This window comes from Phyllostomus hastatus, unplaced genomic scaffold (genome assembly GCF_019186645.2).
Source record: "Phyllostomus hastatus isolate PE091 unplaced genomic scaffold, TTU_PhHast_1.1 phas_scaffold_129, whole genome shotgun sequence".
In the NCBI taxonomy this organism is placed as follows: Eukaryota; Metazoa; Chordata; class Mammalia; order Chiroptera; family Phyllostomidae; genus Phyllostomus; species Phyllostomus hastatus.
The window spans coordinates 3,140,330-3,159,092 of NW_025334009.1; the positions used below are offsets into that span (position 1 = coordinate 3,140,330).

At 63.2% G+C, this 18,763-nt stretch overlaps 2 protein-coding genes across 4 annotated transcripts; one reads left to right on the forward strand and one right to left on the reverse strand.

Moving 5' to 3' along the window:
* The first annotated feature begins 6,420 nt into the window (after window positions 1-6,420).
* RPL29 (ribosomal protein L29) lies at window positions 6,421-8,595 on the forward strand. Its single transcript, XM_045857361.1, has 4 exons — window positions 6,421-6,512; window positions 6,904-6,948; window positions 7,269-7,333; window positions 8,085-8,595. The coding sequence occupies exons 2-4, from the start codon at window positions 6,912-6,914 to the stop codon at window positions 8,493-8,495; spliced, it is 513 nt and encodes a 170-aa protein (XP_045713317.1). The 5' UTR covers window positions 6,421-6,512; window positions 6,904-6,911; the 3' UTR covers window positions 8,496-8,595.
* A 3,851-nt stretch (window positions 8,596-12,446) lies between these two features.
* ACY1 (aminoacylase 1) lies at window positions 12,447-17,413 on the reverse strand. Of its 3 annotated transcripts, none has more exons than XM_045856997.1 (15): window positions 17,268-17,413; window positions 16,564-16,675; window positions 15,772-15,836; window positions 15,586-15,690; window positions 15,155-15,249; window positions 14,809-14,885; window positions 14,627-14,716; window positions 14,489-14,527; window positions 14,123-14,196; window positions 13,988-14,037; window positions 13,738-13,882; window positions 13,571-13,639; window positions 12,971-13,050; window positions 12,782-12,842; window positions 12,447-12,700 (listed from the first exon to the last, which is right to left on the reverse strand). In XM_045856997.1, exons 2-15 carry the CDS (start codon window positions 16,655-16,657, stop codon window positions 12,536-12,538), a joined length of 1,209 nt encoding a protein of 402 aa, XP_045712953.1. In that variant the 5' UTR covers window positions 16,658-16,675; window positions 17,268-17,413; the 3' UTR covers window positions 12,447-12,535. The 3 variants fall into 3 exon arrangements, with proteins under 3 accessions (XP_045712953.1, XP_045712952.1, XP_045712954.1); XM_045856996.1 differs by having other exon boundaries at window positions 14,471-14,527; XM_045856998.1 differs by having other exon boundaries at window positions 14,471-14,527; window positions 17,101-17,311.
* Between the last annotated feature and the right edge of the window lie 1,350 nt (window positions 17,414-18,763).

Sequence of the window (18,763 nt, forward strand, 5' to 3'; positions counted from 1 at the left end):
GTGGGGTCAGCCAGACCCAGGGGGTGCCACCCGCCTCGGGCCCTCGGTCGGCCCCTGAGCTCTGGCAGCAGTTCGCTTTCTCCTGAGGCCCCAATGTCCTCGTGCAGAATCAGGCGAACGGTGAGGTTACAGGAAAACAAAACTGTAGGCAATGTCCCCAGGCACTGTGGGTGCTCCCAATGGCGGCTACTGTGTGTCCCGGTTCTCCTGCGGGGGAGGCTGAGGTCTGGGGAGGGGAGGTGATACCCCAGGGGCACTGGCACCACCAGGACAGGCACTCAGAGCCCAGGGCACCCCCGGGGCGGGGCGGGCAGATCCGGCAGGGACCAACCGGGCGGCTGCACCCTGTGGTCTCGGCTTGGGGTGTGCAGGAGAGCCATTCGCCTCGAGTCGGGCTGGCTGAGCAGGGCTCCCAGCAGCCTTCTCCACCGGCCGTCCTCAAGGGCGAACCTGCCCGCCCCTCCCCGGCCTCCCACCGGCGACCCGCTGCCCGAGAGGCTCGTCCAGGCCACACTCTCAGCCGGAAGCCCCTGCCGAAGGTGGCCAAGCACACATCCTGGAGAGGATGGAGGTCGCCGGGTGGGCGACACCCTCCCGGCCCTCTCTCAGGGCCGCACCAAGGACAGTCTGCTCCCGGGAGATGGCGACATGAGCTGAGCTGCGGGGTCAGCGCCCGTGGCCCGGCAGCTCTCCCGCCAGCGGACCGCAGGCTCCCCTGTGATCAGGGTCACGGGGTCACAGCGTGGCATGTGGAGGCCTGCACCCCAAGGACAGGACTGGAAACCGGTCCTCTCCTGGGGGAGGAGCTAAGCACCAGCAACGCCCCCTCCAGCTCCAAGAATCCCGATGGGTGATCGTGGGCGCCTCACCTGACGGTCTGCAGAGCATGGCACCGCACCATCTCCCAGGCGGGGTCTCGGTGGGCTTCTTGCCAGGGTCTGCGGCTGGGTGGCCTCCAGTGCTCACCCTCCCCAGCATGACCAGGGCTCTGGGGCAGGGGTCACCGTCATCCTCATTCTGCCAAGGCAGGTTGAAGACCCAGACAACTCGGAGCCTTGCCCGAGATCCCACATCCTTGCATGGAGGCGCCAGGCCTTGAACTAGGCTCAGCCTGACCCTTGAGCAGCACCCCTTACTGCTGCCAAAAGCGTGGGAGTCCCGGCCACTTCTCTCTGCTGGGCTGGGGGCCCCCCTGGGGGCAGGTGGCACCTCAGAGGGCCAGGGCTGTGCCAAGGGTATGGCAGGCTTGGGCCTGGAGCTGGGGAGCAGGAGGCGGAAGTCACCACCCAGGACCCCCGTCCTGGCTGGTCCTGGCCCTTCACCCACAGTGCATCAGGCATCTCGGCGTATTGCCTCTTGGGCTTCTGCAAGCACCGCTGGCCCTCCGACAACATGCACCTGCCTAGGACCCGGCCCAGGGCCTCCTGGGCCAGCCCCAGCCCCTACTCTGCTCCGACAGGAGGTCGCAGGAAGGGCCCTCAGAGCCCTGCACAACGGGGGTGACAGGGAGCTGGGGGTGACAGGGAGCTGACGCTGCGTCTCCAGGCAGATGGAGGGGGTGGGGCCGGGGGAGGGCGTCAGCACGCCCAGAAGTCGTGCTTAAGTTTGCACTCACGCAGTTTTCAGAGGGGGAGGCAGGACTCGGTGCCGTGTGGTGGGGGAGAGAAACACGGAGACAGGGACCCCGATCTGAGCCCCTGCCTGACCCACCGCTTGCGTTCAACAGTGCGGGGCAAGTGTGCCCGCCCTGAGTGTATGTGGGGGTGTCCTCCTCCCAACAGGCGTCGTGCTGGACCGAGCCCACTGCCACCGCCCCAGCCAGGCTGGTCCCCCTCCACGCTGCGAGTCCAGGGTCCAGGCTGGCCTTGACCCCAGCTCTGCTCGGAAACTCTGTCCTCAGGGGGAAGACCTGGATAGAGAGGCGAATGAGAGAGGGCCACCTGCCCTCCCCTGCCCTGCACCCTTCCCCCCTCCAAGACTCCTTTTCCGTCTCCTCCCAGGGAATCCCTTTCCGGCTGCTGCAAAGTTCCCCCTCTCCGCCCCCACAGCCCCCCGGCCCCGCCCCCACGCCAGGGCGGGAGCGCGGCAATTCCAGTTATTTTTAGCCGAGCTGCATCCTCCAGGAGCTCAAGTCAAGGGGAAGCCACCCCCGCATCCTCGGGAGCTGCTTGCGGAAAAGGATCGATTAAAACCAGCGCTGCCAGGGCCCGGTGCCAGGCGGGCAGCCGGCGCTGAGACGGCCGAGCCGACACCGGGGCCTCTCACCGGCTGGCTTCCCGAGCTGGGGCCCCGTTGCTGGGGGGGACGTCCCCGCATGCCCCGCACTGCGTACTCAGCAGCTGCTCCTCCGCCCCCCCCCCGGCCCCATCCCCCACCGTCCCTGCCCACGGAGAGCAGAGCATCCTCTGGACACCCCACTCTCCCATCCCTCTCTGGGCAGGGCTCCTCCGGGGTAGGCGGCCTCGGGGAGATTTGGGGGGTGGAGAAGGACCCCATATTGCCTGCCTGGCCTTCTGGCTGGTTCGAGTCTCCTCCGGGGGCACTGCCAGGTGCCCACGGAAACCGTGGGCCCGGCGCAGGTGAGTGTTTGGTGCAGACGGTCCCAGAGCCTCACTGCCAGCTGCCGAGTGGGTAGTGCCCTCCTCTTCCTCCTACAGGTGAGCCTTGAGTGAGCAGCGGCCACCCGGTGTCAAGGCAGGGTCTGAGGTCACTATGCTGGTGAGTGTCAGAATGTGCACCCCAGTCTCCGATGGCAAGCCCTGCTCCTTTAGCCCTGGCTGTGTGGCTCAGTGGATTGCCTGCCGCCTGCGAACCAAAGGTCACTGGTTGGATTCCCAGTCGGGGCCCGTGTCTGGGTTGTGGGCCAGGTCCCCAGTAGGGGGCGTGAGAGAGACCACCGTACACTTATGTTTCTCTTTCTCTCTCCTCCTTAAAAAAACAAAAAGCGTGCTCCTTTAACTCCTAACGGACATACACAGGCTTCACTGTCCGTTCACTGTCCGGCCCGGCCCTGAACCCTCTCTAGGGGAAGACACCCCACCCCCCGGGGATACCCAACCTGCCCGAGAGAACCTCCTGAGAATGGGAAGGCAGGGGCTGGAGCCTCAGGTAGGTACGTGGGAGAATGGGTGAGCAAAGCGGGGAGTGAGGAGACCCCCACAGAAATCCCCCGACAGATACCGAGGGCTTCCGGCGGGCGGGGCGCTCCCGCTGCATCCTCGGTCCAATGCTGCCCCCGTGTGGGCCGCGGGCTCACACTCCCCGCTGCGGAGGCCGCACCACCCCGGGCCGGGAGTGGTGCGGCCCTCCCAGGGAGGACCAGAAGCCGGAGCTGTGAGCCATCCCCCAATTGGCTGCGCCTGCGAGCCTCCGCCTGGACCGCCCGCCCCCTTCCCGGCTGCCACCGCCTTTCCCTCACCCGGGAGCTGCGGATCCCTCTCCTGGGGGGAAGTGAACTTAAGAGTTTATTTGCCAACTCTCCACCCCGTATTGCAACCTCCACCTCCAGCGATTCGACCGTAGCTTGCACACCCCTTGTGTCAGGCCCTCGGGGTCTCTGATGAAACAGTCTGACTCTGATAACCTCGGGAAGGCAGACTCAGAGCGGGGCGATGGGCGTGCGGCTCCATTGATGCTGCAGAGATAGGTACGGGCTGCGAGCGCGGTCCCAGGCAAGGGGGAGCAGTGACGGGAGGGAGGACCTGAGGGGACTTGCCCAGCGGCCAAAGGGGACCAGAACCCGAAGTACTGCCATGCTTTTCAAAGTGGGGAAGATGGTAGGGCCAGTCACACGTAGGAATGACTTTCTCTTTCTTCCTTGTTTCCTTCCTTTCCCCCTTCCTCTCCTCATAAGTGAAACTTGATTATAGAGGCTCTCCTGTAACCTGATTTTATTCATTCAGTCGTAATTTGTGGACACTTTTTCCTGTACAGGAAAATCCTTTGCAATCCCCATTTATTTTACACATTTAAAAACCTTAGTCTGAAAGGGATCAATAGCCCTGACCAGTGTGGCTCCGTGGGTTGTGCGTCATCCCACAAACCGAAAGGTCACAGGTTCAATTCTGGGTCAGAGCACACACCTGGGTTTCGGGCCAGGTCCCCAGTTGGGGCGCATGCGAGAGGCAACCACACATGGGTGTTTCTCTCCCTCCCTTTCTCCCTCCCTTTCCTTCTCTTCTAAAAATAAATAAAATCTTTTGAAGAAGAAGAGAGGTCAGTAAACACCAGCAGATGGCAGAGGAGTCTCTGATGCAAAAGTGGAGGAGAACGAGCCCTCGGTCTAGAGGGCTCCCCCACGCTCTGTGAACGAGCAGCTCTCACCCCATCTCAAGGCCCCGCGGGGTCTGTCTCCGCGTGCCACCCTCTGTGGTGTGGACCTGGGCGCAGCCGAGAGCCGGACTCAGCTGTTTCTTTCTTGGCACCCGGCCACTCCATCAGCATCCGAGCTGAGCCTGCCCCTTTCCTCTTAACTCACACCTGCCAGACTTCCCTCCCCCAGCTCAGGAATGCCCCCGTGAGGTCACCTGCACGTCCTTCCTCCATATCTTCCTTCCCCTTCACTCCCAAACTCTGCACCGTCCATTTCTGTCTCTCTAGGAACCCGCCCGGCCGAGGCATGCCCATCCTGTGGGTGTTTATTAAGCGCCTGTTGTACATCGAGTGCTGTGCCGGGTCATGAGAAAGTGAAGGTGACCGAGCCGGTCCTGAACTCGTGGCACCTGCGCCAATGGACACACCCACAAGTACACAAAGGACATAGTTAGAGTCTGGGAATGTTCTGAGGAGGAAGCAAACAGATTGTGAGAACACTGAGTCTCTGGGGAGATGTGGCAGAGGGTTCTGTCTTTCCTGGCTAGGGTGGCCCAGGGAGGCCTCTCCAAGAAAGCACAGCGCCCAGTGAGTAGGGAAAAGGCGGGCTGGGGGAGGGGCAGCAGGTGCAAAGGCCCCGGAGTGGGAGCAAACTGGGCAGGAAGGGAGGAAGCCCACGGGTGCAGAGAGAAGTAAATGGTTGCCATGGTTAGGAGAGGTAAAGAATTTCCCTCCAGGCCCGGCTGGTGTGGCTCAGTGGATTAAGCACTGACCTGTGGACCAAAGCGTTGTGGTTCAATCCCCAGTCAGGGCACATACCTGGGGTGCGGGCTAGGCTCCCTTGCTGGGGTGGGGGGTGGTGCGAGAAGCAACCACACACATTGATGTTTCTTTCTCTCTCTCCTCTCTGTCTAAAAATAAATAAAATATTTTTTTAAAAGAAAGAAACTCAGCACTTCCAACCTAAAAAAAAAAAAAAGGATATCCAATGCAAGGGGAAGTCCATGCAGACTTCACAGGACATCTGATTTGTCTCAAAAAGCGCGCTCTGGCGCCCCCTGCTGTGTGGGGAATGAACTGTAGCTGGAAGAGGTGGAGACAGGGCAACAGTGTCAGGAGGCAGCGCTTACTCCTGCTAGATGTCAATGGGTGTATCACACCTAACGCATCTAAAAAGAAACGTCTGGATTGGTGACCCACCCCCCCAAAAGCAAAGCAACAAAACCCCTCTCTTTTCCCCAACCTCCCCTATTTCCATAAACAGCATCGCCATTCACCCAGATGTTCAAGCTGAAAACTTGGGGATCACCTTGGCCTCCCTCAGCTTCACCCCAAATCCAGTCTATTCTCTTTCCTCCCTTATTCAGTCCTCTCCTTTTCATGCCATCCCTCTCCCATGGTGTCTGCACCCCCCTCCTCTCAGCCCTCCCTTTTCGGAACCCCTCACAGTCCACTCTCCATGCTAGGGGAACTTTTTTAAAAAAAAATTTTTACTCATTTTTATTTTATTTATTTTTAGAGAGAGGGGAAGGGAGGAAGAGAAACATCAATGTGTGGTTGCCTCTTGAGTGCCCCCTACTGGGGACCCAGCCTGCATCTGACCTGACTGGGAATTGAACCCTCAACCCTTTGGTTCACAGGCACTCAATCCACTGACCCACACCAGCCAAGGCTTATCTATTTATTTTTAGAGAGAGGGGAAAGGAAGGTGAAAGAGAGGGAGAGAGAGATCCATGGGTTGCCTCTTGGAGACCTGGCCCGCAACCCAGACTAGAGCCTGGACCAGGAATCGAATCCGCGACCTTTCTGTTGGCAGGCCGGTGTTCAAACCACTGAGCCGCACCAGTCAGCCTCCTCCCCGGGAGTAGTTTTCAAAAACGGGGATCTGTTACGTCCTGCCTACACATCCCCCTAGTACTCCCTTCTCCTTCAGGCCTTTGGTGAGACTTGGGCCCAAGAGCGTGCTCCAGGAGGAGTGAGGGTGGGGACGGAAAAGGCAAGACCCATAGGGGCCGGGCCGGGCTCGTAGCACCGCCTTCCCATCTGACTAGTGCCCTCTCGGTCTTAGGAACCTTTCTCCCTGGCGCTGGGGGAAGCTTTTTCAGTAGGACTTTCCGGCCTCTGCGACCTGTTTCCCGTGTGGCACCGCGGCCTCTCTCTTTCTCTTCCGGTCTTAGGCGCTTCGAGAGCCGTGGGCTTGGGTGAGTGCTGGTCGCGGAGTATCCGAAGCCATCTGCGACTCCCGAGCGGCGGCGGGGCTCCAGCCTCGGGGAGGACAGGGAGACCGGCTGGGGCTGTGGGGAGCGGAGGCCGCGAGGCGGGGTCAGGGATTGTCGGCTGTCGAGCAGATGGGAGGGAGGGAGAGAACGCGGAATTCTGGAGTGCGCAACCTTGTGGCTGGGGGATGTTGGTTTGGGGGCACCATTGCCGGAGTTTGCGGGGCCTGGAGGCGGGTCGGGCAGGTGGGAGGCGCAGATGCCAGGCATCTTGCTGCAGCCTCCCGGCTTCTGGCCTCGAGTTCTTCCTGACCGGGGCGGCGGAGGGAGGCCCCGTCCCGAGCCCGCAGCCCTGATCGCCGCTCTCGTCCGCCAGGTGCAGAGATGGCCAAGTCCAAGAACCACACCACGCACAACCAGTGTAAGTCCCTCCGGCCCGGCTCCGTGGCAGCCGCAGACCCTGGCAGGGATCACGGGGACCGGGGCGGAGCAAGGGAGCGGGATTCTGCTGCGGCCCTGGGCTGGCTCTGGTTTTAACCGGTAGTACCTTTGGGGGTGTAGACTTAGAAGTCAGGGGTCCACTGGGGCACCCACGGTGCTTTGCAGTCAGTGATGCGGGGTTTCCGGGATCTCAAGAAAACCTCTTTGGAAGGAATGGCTGTCCCAGGCTCGGCAGCTGTGATATTGAGTGGCATTGCTGGGGGAAACCCTATTTTGATCTAATCCCTCCCCGCCCCACAGCCCGAAAATGGCACAGAAATGGCATCAAGAAGCCCCGATCGCAAAGATACGAGTCTCTCAAGGGGGTAAGTGTGTGTGTCTGGCCGCAGCTGCCCTGCCAGGGCCCTGCTGGAGCCTTTCTCACGTTCTGCCAGGCCCACAGGAAAGCTGTATCTGGCCTTTCCCAGCCCTGGATGTAGCCCCTGGTCAGGTGTGACCCGCCTCTCAAAGGCAGTTTGACCACCTCCCTGAGCCAGGGGGTTCTGAGGGATGCTCTGAGAAGGGGGGCGCTGTGGGGGCTGGGGGCTGAGTCCTCTCTCCCTACCCCTGGTCTGTGTTCTGCCGGGGGGATCACCAAGTCTCTGAGCCCTGATTTCTGCGTCTTGGTCTCTTGCTCTATCTCATTTGCTGTGAATCTGTTGTGCCAGGTTTGGTCTTTAGCTCACGCCTTCCTAGAAGGGGTGGGGGGTGGTGGCCCTGCTGCAGGAAATTGAAGCTCTGTCACCTGGGGGCTCGAGGAGGGGTGGCCTTCATGTCGTCTTTTCTCCTGCGCTGGCACTTGAGTGCTGCTGGGCTCTGGGCGCACGGCCCTGAAGATGAGGTCCGTGTACAGCATTCTTGGCGGGGGGGGGGCGGGGGGGGGTACTGGCGTCTCTGCAGGTGAGTCCCCAGGGTTGGTTATTTCAGCATTAAGGTCGGTCCAGTGCTCTCTGGGCCCCCGACAGGCCTCTGCCGAAGTCCGCTGTCTCCTGGGTACCGCTGTGGAGGGGGGCACCAGGGGCAACTTGGGGGCCCATGTGCTGCCCTCACAGGTGCTGCGCCTCTCCTGCCTTCCAGGTAGACCCCAAGTTCCTGAGGAACATGCGCTTTGCCAAGAAGCACAACAAGAAGGGCCTGAAGAAGATGCTGGCCAACAACGCCAAGGCCATGAGCGCACGTGCTGAGGCTATCAAGGCCCTGGTCAAGACCAAGGAGGCCAAGCCCACGATCCCAAAGGGCAGCAGCCGCAAGCTCAGCCGCCTTGCCTACATTGCTCACCCCAAGCTCGGGAAACGCGCTCGCGCCCGCATCGCCAAGGGGCTCCGGCTGTGCCGGCCGAAGGCCAAGGCCCAAACCAAGCCCCAGGCTGCAGATGCGGCTCAGGCTCCGGCTCAGGCCCCCAAAGGTGCTCAGGCTCCCAAAGGTGCCCAGGCCCCCAAAGGTGCTCAGGCCCCCAAAAGCGCCCAGGCCCCTGTGAAGGCTCCGTAGTAGCCTCTGTCCGCCAGCGTGAGGACAGAAGGACTGATGCGCCCCCGGGCTGGGGTCCTCCTGTGGTGTCTGTGCAAATAAACCTGAGGCAGGGTCTGTCCGCCAGCCTGTGTCTGTGATCCCGATCCCAGGACTGGGGCTCAGGTTCAGGTTCAGGTGAGGTCAGTGCCTCCATTTTCTGTGGGAGAGTTTGTCCTCTGGCTGGCTGGCGGGGTGTGTGAGATTGGTGGCAGGGGAAGTAGTTCCCTGGGATAAAAGGGGGGGCGTCTAGTGAGGAGTGGTTGGTGGTGGGCTGGTGGGGAACGGGGGGCACCCGAAACAGCCTCTCGGGCCTTGTCCCTGGTTCGGGAGGGGGAAGGGGTCCTGCTGAAGCACCCTGCACGCTGGCCTGGGGTGTCCCGACTTGGCCACTCGGCGTGCCTGGCTGGCGCCTGCTGTCCCGGCCTGGGCTGGTCCCCGGGGGTGGAGGAGAGACGGGGAAGCGCAGCTGCAGCCGGATCCTGCAGAGGTGGGCGCGCTCCGTCCTGGAGTCTGGAAGTGCGGCGGACGCGCCCTGGCCAGGGGGTGGCGAGCGGGAGCGCCGTCCCATGGCGGGAAGGTTGCAGGTTTTACTCCTGGTTCAGGCACGTACGGGAGACAGCCACTTGATGGCTTCTCTCTGCCTTTCAAAGAGCAGTGCGAGGGTGTTCTCAGGTGAGGGTTTTAAAAAACGGAGGATTTTTGGAGAGCTGGGTGTACGTTGTTGGGCAGTCTGTGCCCGTGTGCAAGGGACCTGACCAGGCCGCTGTCACAGCAGCGGTGAGAGCAGAGGTTTTGCATGGCGCCCCCAGTACCAGCACTGGACGCTCATCTCTGCGGTGGGACAAGACACCTGCAGATCCGGGGGCGGGGGGGATTTACCCTCCTTTCTGAACGCAGGAAAGGCTGGAACTCAGGAATCAGAAGGAGAGTGAGCAGGAAAGAAGGCCCGGCCCGGCCTGGTGTAGTAGCTCAGTGGGTGGGACATTGGCCCGTGAACCTAGAGGTGGTGGGTTTGATTTTCGGTTGGGGCACATGCCTGGGTTGCAGGCCAGTCCTCCCCAGCTGGGAGCGTGTGAGAGGCAACCAACCAATCTATCTCTTCCTTTCTCCTTTCCCATCTCTATAAATAAACAGAATCTTTTTTGAAAGAGCCTGGGGGGCTAACCCACAAGCCACCTCAGGCACCGCAGAGCAAAGGTCGGGTGACCACCCTGACCCAGCGTCAGGGTCAGGGTCCTGTACCCTCCGCTCTGCCAGCAGGTGCTGCTGGGTGGGAGGAGCCTTCGGGGTTTGGCCCTGCACCGACTGGGTGCCTCCCCACCTTCCCATGTAAAGAACGAAGATCAGGATTGTGAGTGAGGCCATGGGGGGCGGGGGTCTACAGAGGGCCCTGGTGGGGCTCACCATTGATTGGTCCCCCAGAGCCTGTCATTGCTGTGGTCAGCGCCGTGCTGCGCACATGCTGCCCTGCTGCAGAGGACCCCGCAGGCCTGACCGGCCCACCTGCTGGAGGGCCGGCGGGAGTCCGCAGGAAGGGCAGGGCCGGTGCTGCCGTGAGGGGGTGGGGAGGCGGGTGGCCCCCCAAGGCTGTCGGAGGAGCACGGACCTGCCCCACACTGAACACGGGAGTTACAGACTTCCCCACGTGGGAAATCTGGGGTATTGGCAAACTTTTTTTTTTTTTTAAGACTTTTATTTTTAGCCCTGGCTGGTGTGGCTCAGTGGATTGAGTGTCTGCCTGTGAACCTGGAGGTCGCCGGTTAGAGTCCCAGTCGGGACGCACGCCTGGGCTGTGGGCTGGGTCCCCAGTGGGGATGTGTATGAGGCAGCCGGTCAGTGTATCTCTTGCACATCGATGTTTCTCTGCCTCTGTCTCTCCCTTCCCCTCTTAAAAATAAAAATTTTATTTTCAGAGGGGAATGGGGGTGGGGGGGAGAAACAGAAGTATTGGTGAACTTTTCTCTCATCACATTGCGTAGTTACCAAGGGGTGCACGGACCTAGGAGCCCAAGCCGAGGCTGCCTGTGAGAGCAAAGATATCAGCCAAACACGTCATTGCTCTTGGGGTCTCCGGCCCTTGGGCCACCCGAATCAATGTCTCAGTGACCCCAGCAGGCATAAGCGGGGCAATGCAGCAAAAACAGCGAAAGCTGCCTCTGGGATTTTAGTCCCAGTTGTGGGAGGGGGTGGAGACTAGGTACACCCGGACCAGAGTAGGGCTTGCAGTCCAGGGTGGGCGGGACCCCACGCCTCCCTGGCCAGCTCTGCGGAGGTTCCGACTCCCACCCTGACTGACCAGCCTGCCCATCCTGGGCAGAGGAGGGCCGTCTCCAGAGACGCCTGGCCACCAGGCCTTTTGGATGCCACAGCCTTGCAGAGCTGGCGTCCCCGCCTCAGGCCCTGCAGGCCTCAAGGGAGCTGGTACGCCAGTGGCTCGGGCCAGGGCAGCCCGCCCACCTGGGTGGCAGTTGGCATTCGACCGTCCACTGATGGACGCTGTGTGGGTGGGAACAGGAACACGTCGCAGCAGCCAGTGGGCCGGGTTACGAGCAGTCCAGCTGGTCGTCACACAGACCTGGGCCTGACCGTGTACTGACAGCTGGGCAGTGCTGCAAGGACTGGCTGGGCGGCTTGGCCATGATCATGGGGCACCAGGCCCTTTTGTCCCTGGGCACTGGGGTCATTTACTGGAACCTGCCACGGGCCATTCTCCCTGTTGGGGCAGTTCCCGGCTCTGGCCAGGGAGGTAATAATGCTCAGTGCTGAGTGGGGCCCTGTCACCCTAATGCAGCTGCGACCCGTGGGGACACTGTGAGGACTGGCACGCACACCATTGAAAGGAAGGAGGTCGGGGCCGGGTCTGGCGCGTCCCCCTCCTAGGCACCTTAGGACAGAAAGCATCGCCTCTCTGCTCACAGGCGTGTGCCGCACAGCCCGGCCAGCTCCCCGGGGCTGCGCTTCCTTTGCCAGCAAAGAGCAGGCCGTGTCTCCCAGGCCCTACAAATAGGCCTTTCCGACCTCAGGCCCCCACACTCGGGTGTCCAGTTCCGGGGGGGGCCCCTGTGCCACCACCCAACCAAACATGGGGTTTGGTACCAGGTGAGGAGTCTGCTAACGAGAGAAATCTCAAGCAGACGCCCCAAGTGACCCAGCCCCAGCCCAGGCGGCGTGTCAGTGCGCCGGTCTGGGTCCTGGGGAGCGCGGTAGAGAAAGCTGTGACTGATCGTTGGACAGCTTTTTAAAATCGGCCCTTTTTAGCCCTGGCTGGCGTAGCTCAGTGGATTGAGCACGGGCTGGGAACCAAAGTGTCGCAGGTTCGATTCCCAGTCAGGGCACATGCCTGGGTTGCAGGCCACGGCCCCCAGCAATCTCTCTCTCTCTCTGTCTCTCTCTTTCTCCCCCTCTCCCTTCCCTCCCTAAAAAAAATAAATAAATAAAATCTTAAAAAAAAAATCGGTCCTTTTTCTTGGGCACATCCGTCTTGTTGCTGTGGCCTCTGTGTCTCCTGTGTGGTCAGCTGGTGACCACACGCACTACCTCCCTGCCACTGAGGCCCCTGGCTGACCACTGAGGGCACCTGTGAAAGCGGGGACACGTGAAACTGTAAGAGCCAGTGCGGGGGCCTGGAACGTGGAGACCGTTGCACGACGTGACTGCTGCGGACCGCCACGCCGGATCCAGGCCCAACACTCCCAGGCCCAGTGGGCATGGGATCCCTCGCCTTGTGCCTGAGACAGAACAGGCAGGGTGGCCCTCGTCGCCGGGTGCAGACCCCCGCCTGGGTGGGGCAGGATGGGCGTGCTGAGTTAAAGGTCGCAGCAGCCTGGGGTGGGCGGTGGTGCCTGGAGCCACGGGGACGGTAACAGCCTGTCCCCAGAGGAAGCAGCATCCCCGTGCCGTGAATGTCCCTGCTGTGAGTATTTCAGCGGCCCCTGTCCACACACAGACTTTATTGTTGGTCAGGGACACTGGCGGGGGCTGGCGGGGAGGCTCTGGGGCCAGAGGCTGGGGGCGTGGGCTCAGCCTTCATCTGGCAGGGCGGGCACGCTGGCCAGGGCGGGCAGCAGCCGTGCGTATATGTCCACCCCACGGAGGAACACGGCCTCGTGCAGCCGCTCGTCGTGGTCGTGCAGCAGCACAGGTGTGCGGTTCATGGGGGAGAAGCCCAGAGCCGGGACCCCCGCCTGCGGGGGCGAGGAGGAGCCGTTAGGGGGAGGGCCAGCGCCCAGGACCACCCCCTGCCCAGCCCACTGCCGGCAGCTCACCGCGCGGAGGTAGCGGCTGTCGGTGGAGGCGGGGAAGATCTCCGGCTCCAGAGTGAGGCTCCTGCAGGGGCAGAGCCTGGTGAGCCGGGGACGGCAAGGCGGGACCGAAGGGGCGGTGGAAAGCAGAGCGGAAGGAGGCAGCTGGGGGAGAGAGGGAACGGGGAGAGGAGGGTGGACCAGTGCGCTCACATGTCCTTGCAGACCCCGCTGAAGGCTGCCCACCAGGGGTCCGAGTCAGCGGTGGATGTCACTTGGGGCTCCGTCCACTTCTGGGGGGAGGCGAAGGACGGCAGGATCAGGACGGGGCTCGCATCCGCCGCTCCCCCAGCACTCACCGACCTGGAGGGCTGGCTGGCCGGCCAGCCCAGCCACAGGCAGGCCCTCCGTCCCTCCCTCCCTCTCCACCCGCCCGCACCCAGCCCAGCGCCCTTCCTCGAGATGACCCTCTGTCCCCGGCCTCTCGGGCCATTCAGGTGCTCCACTCACAGGCCTCAGAGCACGAGGCCCCACCCCCTCCCGGACGCCGTGATTCTGCTTACATGAAAACACCACTCTACAGGGACTTGCCTCGTGTCCCCCCTCCCCACACCCAGCACTGCGAGGACGAAGGCCCGAGTGTGTCCTCTGACTCCCTGGGCGTTGCCCAGCGCCGGCAGCGGCCTCCACAGCCCGTGCTCGTGGGTGAAGAGCAGGCACCTCCCAGGGCCACGGCAATGCCCGGACACTGCTGCGTGCAGGTGCACCCAGCACACACCCTCCAGGGACACCCTCCCCACAAGAGGGCGGAACCTGAGCGAACTCGAAGGTGACCCCCTGGCCAGCCGCCTGGCACCAGCCCCGCAGCTGCTCCTCGAAAGCCTGCGAGGAGGGAGATCAGTCGACCGCTCAGGATCCCCTGAGCCTCGGCAGGACCGAGGACCCGGGCTCCCTCCTCCAAACCCAGGTGGCGGTGGCACCTTCATGTCCACATCCGGTGCCAATCGGAAGTCAAAACCGACGCTCATGGTGGCCGGTACCACATTGAAGGCCACGCCGCCCTCTAGCTTAGTCAGGTTCACGGAGGTCACGGCCCCCAGCTTCAGGTGGGGGTTTGACTGCAGCCTGCAGTGAGTGGGGGCACAGGGACGGGGCAGTGAGGGGACATCCCTCCAGTCCGGCACAGCACCCCCCCCACCCCCGGTGCCCGCCCCTCCCGGCCCGCCTCACCTCCGCCTCTCCTCCTCCCGGAACGCCAGGACAGAGCTCACGACCTTGTGCTGGGAGGGCGAGGGGTCGGGTGTGGCAGAGGCCCCGGGACAGAGCCCCGAGGACTCCCGAACCCCCGCCCCGAGAGCCACCCACCAGCTTCTCGGCAGCGGTGTCCTCAATGAACCTCGAGCCGTGGCCGGGCTTCCCAGTGCACGTGACCCGCACCCCTGGGCAGGTCAGGGGAGGGGGCGACTTCAGCGTGGGAGACGCCGGGGAGGCACTCGGCCCCGGGGTGGGCCTGCCCCTCACGCCGGGCTCCTCTGGCTGGGTTCTGTCCTCGCAGAGCGCACAGCGAGCTCTGGGTGCGGGGCTGGGTGCTGCCCCCAGAAGCTCTGGAACGGGAGGCCCCGGCAGGAAGGGGCTGGGAGGCGGAGGCCCTGGGCTCCCTCCTGGCCTGGGCTCCCGCCTGCACAGTGACCCCTCCCTCCAAACCATACTCACACCAGGGGCTCCGCTCACTGTAGAAGACGGTGAAGGCCTCAGTGGGGTTGGCCAGGCCTGAGGGGGCGGGAAGGGGGTTCAGGGGGTGGAGTGGCTCAGCCCCCTTGCAGCCTCCTCACCCCCGCTGGCCACTCGGCGGCCCGCCACCCCGCTGACCCTCGTCCAGGGCGAAGCCAGCCCTCAGGGCCTTGAACTCGGGCTGCTGTACGAACAGCTCCATGCCTTGGTGACCCCCAATCTCCTCATCTGTAAAAGCAGCAGGGACGTGCGATGAGGGGGCCATTCCCCCAACACACCCTCCATCTCCCTGGAGGTGCCCGTCCCCGAGCCCCTCCTACCGGGCACAAAGGTCAGGTGAATGGTTCTGGGGAAGTGGCGGCCCTCCGCCTTCAGCCTCCTCACAGCCTCCAGGTACCTGAGGGGCGGTAAGAGGGTGTAGGCCAGGCGCTGAGGGAGCCACCAGGTGCTTGGGCCAGCAGGCCGGCGCCGAGGGCCCTGGGCCCTGCTCTGCCGAAGCCTGGCAGGGGACTCAGGGGGAGCCCTGTCCCTGTCTCCCAACTGCTGCCCAATGTCAGGGGTCGAGATGTTCCCCCGCCTTGAGGTCCTCCAATCCCAGCTCTGGTGCTGGGTCATCCCAATGGGCCCGTGGGACACTGGGGGGGCCTGGGGACGGGGGACACTCACTGGATGCTGACACACTTCATGTCCTGGGCACCCCGGGCGTAGATGTAGCCCTCGGCATCCTTGAAAGCCTCGAAGGGGTCATGACTCCAGCACTCCTGGGGGCGGGGGTGGGAAGAGCGCCCGAGCCCCCAGTTCAGTCATCGCTCCTCCATGCTCAGCTGCGGCCCCGCCCGGGAGCCCACCGGAGGGCTGCCAGGTGGTGGTGAAGGGGGCAGGAGAGGGCTGGGGAGGGCGGTGGGCGGCCACCCCCATCGCCGTGTCCCACCCTGGGCAGGAGACGGCTGCCGGGCAATGGCTGCTCCAGTGCAGTGACGACGAGTGAGGTCGAGGGTCAACGCCAGGACCTCGGGGGACCCCCAAGGTGGGACAGGGGCCGGCTCGTCCTTGTCCCCTGCACCGCGTCCCACCCTTCCCGCCCCCGGCACACGCACCTTGAAGACAGGCACCACATCCGTGTGAGAATTGAGCAAGACGGAGGAGAGCGTGGGGTCGGTGCCGGGCCAGCTCAGCACGGTCACCACGAGGCCAGGTGCCACCTGGAGGGGCAGGCGGGAGGCTCAGCGCAGGGCAGCGGGGCGTGCGGGGCCGCCCCACCCCGCACAGGGCCCGGGGCTCACCTCCACTTTCTGGCAGCCCAGGCCCAGCTGGCGGCCTCTCTCCTCAAGGAAGGCCACGGCAGCCCCTGTGGACAGGGGGTGTCTTGGGGCGGCTGCTGCTGCCTCCCCAGGACGCCCCCGGCCCAGGCAGAGCACGGGGGCACATCCGGAGAGGGGGGCAGACCCCCAAGTGGGCTGCTGCCTCAACACTGTCCCACATCCCTCAGAGACACCTGCGTCTCTGCTCCCAGGGAAGCAGGTATTTTTGGCCAATCAGTGGCCCTGTGTGGAAGGCCGGGGGGCAGTCCAGGGTTGGAAGCTGGGGTTACTGTCGCCCTTAAACACGGGAAACGAGCGCAGAGCCAGGAGAGTCACCCAGCACCTCCCAGAGGGAAAACCACAGCAGGAGTTCGGACCCACGCACAGGGATTCCCAGCCACCGAGTTTGACTCCAAGAGGGCCTCGGCCTTTGTCCAGCCCCAGCAGACTTCTGGAGCCTTCCTCTTCCAAGTGGTCCTCTTCCCCGTCTCCCCTCCCCCATCCTCAAGCCCAGGGGAGGGAGGAAAAGTTGTTTCTTAACTAGCTACCAGCAGTAACTTGGAAGAACAGCCTTGGCAGGAAAGGGCCCTTCTCAGCCTGTATGGGCTTGTGAGCAGCCTGTGGACTCGGGGAAGGGCTGGCCGGGCAGAGGCACCACTTAGGGCAGCAGAGCGGGGCTGAGCCGGGTGACGTGAGTCCGAGCCCGGTTTAAAGCTCAGTCCCCGCTCCTGCTGCCACCCCCACCTGCAGTCACCGGAACCGCCGCGTTCTCACCGTAGTCGGGCTCGGGATGGACCGTGCGGATGCGCAGGTACCGACGGAAGAGCGTCACGGATGGGTGCTCATCCTCGCGACCCTCGCTGGCCATGGCGCTGCGCGTGGGGAGCTGCGGGCAAAGCGAGTGGCTGCCTACCCCTCCCGGCCGCCGGACGCGCCACCTGCGCACGCCCTGCCCCCAGGGCGGTTCCCCGCACGCCCACCGGGAGCGGACACCCTGTTTCGGAGCCCCAGTAGTTTCAGGCGCTATGCTGGTCACTTTGAACACACTTCCTTATTTTAGCCCCCCAAGAGCCCCATGGGGTTGTGCCTCTGAAAGCCCGCTGGACAGAGGAGAGAGAGCGCCGAGGCTCAGAGAGGCGCAGGGACAGCCAGGGAGTAGCAGAGGCAGGTCTGAACCACACATTGGATCCCGCCGCCCTCCTCAAAAAATTTCTCCCCGGTTGCCCGGATTTCATGCTAGGGAGCCCCAGATCCCCCTACCCCTCTTCAAGGCCCCCCCCCCGCCCACCTCGCTCTCCTCTCAGCACCCACCCGAAACCGTGAGCCGGACACAGGGTCCTGCGAGGTCGCAGGCTCCGATCGCTCCCAGCCCAGCACGTGGCTGGACCGGAATCGCGGGGCGGAACCGAAAACTGCGAGTACCGGGGTCTCCTCCCGCCCTTGGTTCCAGCCTCCACCCAGTAACCCCAGGCTCGGACCTCGGACGCCGCCCAGGAGCCACCGCCTCCGCCGCTGGCGGCCCGCTGCTGCGACCTAAGAGCTCCCGGCGGGCTTCCACAGGCCCCCGCCCGCCTTGGAGGACACGCCCCCTCCGGGTGGCCCCGCCCCCGGGCCCCCAGCTCCGGGTGGCCGCGTCCCCGGAGGGCGTTCTTTTCCGCAGCCTCCGGATTGGACCAGAAGAGACAGGGACCGTACCGACGCCGCAGCTGGGTTCTTCCGGCGCTGGCCCTGTCCGCCCTCTGCCGCGCCCTGCTGGCTGGCTCGGCCCCCTGGGAGGACAGGGGACTGGTTAATTTTTCCCCCAGCCTGCGAGCTCCAGGAGCCTGGCCCGCCTGCCCGCCGGAGTACGTCCCGGTCGGGGCAACGAACACACCCCGGACTACATGCCACGAATGAAGGAAACAGGGGTGCACAGGGGCTCGGTGACCGCGGGGTGATCGCGGAAACCAGCCGCAGTGAGGGCCAATCCGACAGTGTGTATCCGTGGGCATGACCACGTGTCTGACAATACACGTGTGAGAGGGTGGTGGGGTGTGACAGCCGCTGTGTGACAAAGGATGTCACGGCGAGAAGATGTACTCGTGTGCTGTATGATAGTGTCGGAGGCGGAGAAACTCTCCCAGCAGGTGGCACACGTGACTGCCCCGTGCCAGGCTCCCTGGGTCGTCCGCAGCCACCAGAGAGGGAGGCTAAAGACACAGGTGTCTCACTGGCCACCCAGGGGCAGCACGCAGGTGTAGCTGCTCACTAATGCACCCTGTGCCCGGCTGCCCTTTGTACTCTCAGCCAGTTCTGTCCCTGCTCCAGGGGCTGAGTCAGCTTGGGAAGGGCAGGATTAAAGACTTTAACCTCTGGGTCCATCCCAACCCTCCTGGGGTTTAAGTGTGGGCTGCTGACCCACACATACCCCCGGGGGCAAGCAGGCCCCGGGGGTTCACCAGTAATGCCATGTTAATTGTTAAGCCACACTCTCCACCCCCACCTCCGCACATCCTGCTCCCTTGGGCCACAGACCCTGCATTTCTGATGGACTCAGCTCACTGCCAGGCCCTGGGTGGCCCGCCAATCCCGGCGGTCACGCGGCGGAGGAATACCACCCCTCCCCCGGCCCTGTGCGCTGAGAGCTCCACACACCTGGACTTGTCCAGTCCCAAAGCTGCCTTCTGAGCTAGGTGTTACTATTGATGGGGGAACTCAGAGTTAAAGATTTTAGCCTTAGCTCTAGTTGATAGGCTTAAGTGATTAATGCGTGCGGAAAGCTGTATTACAGAAACTGGGATGACCTCAAGCAATTCAGGACGGAATTGTTGATCTGCAGAAAAAGAAGTCCTAGGAAGATCGCTGTGGGACTGCAACTTTTCTCCCATTCACCTTTTTTTCCAAACCCCTTTCTTCTTATAAAAAGGCCAGCCTGACATGAAGTGTTAAGATGGTTTTTGAGGGCATATAACCTGCCGTCTTCTCGGGTCACGGC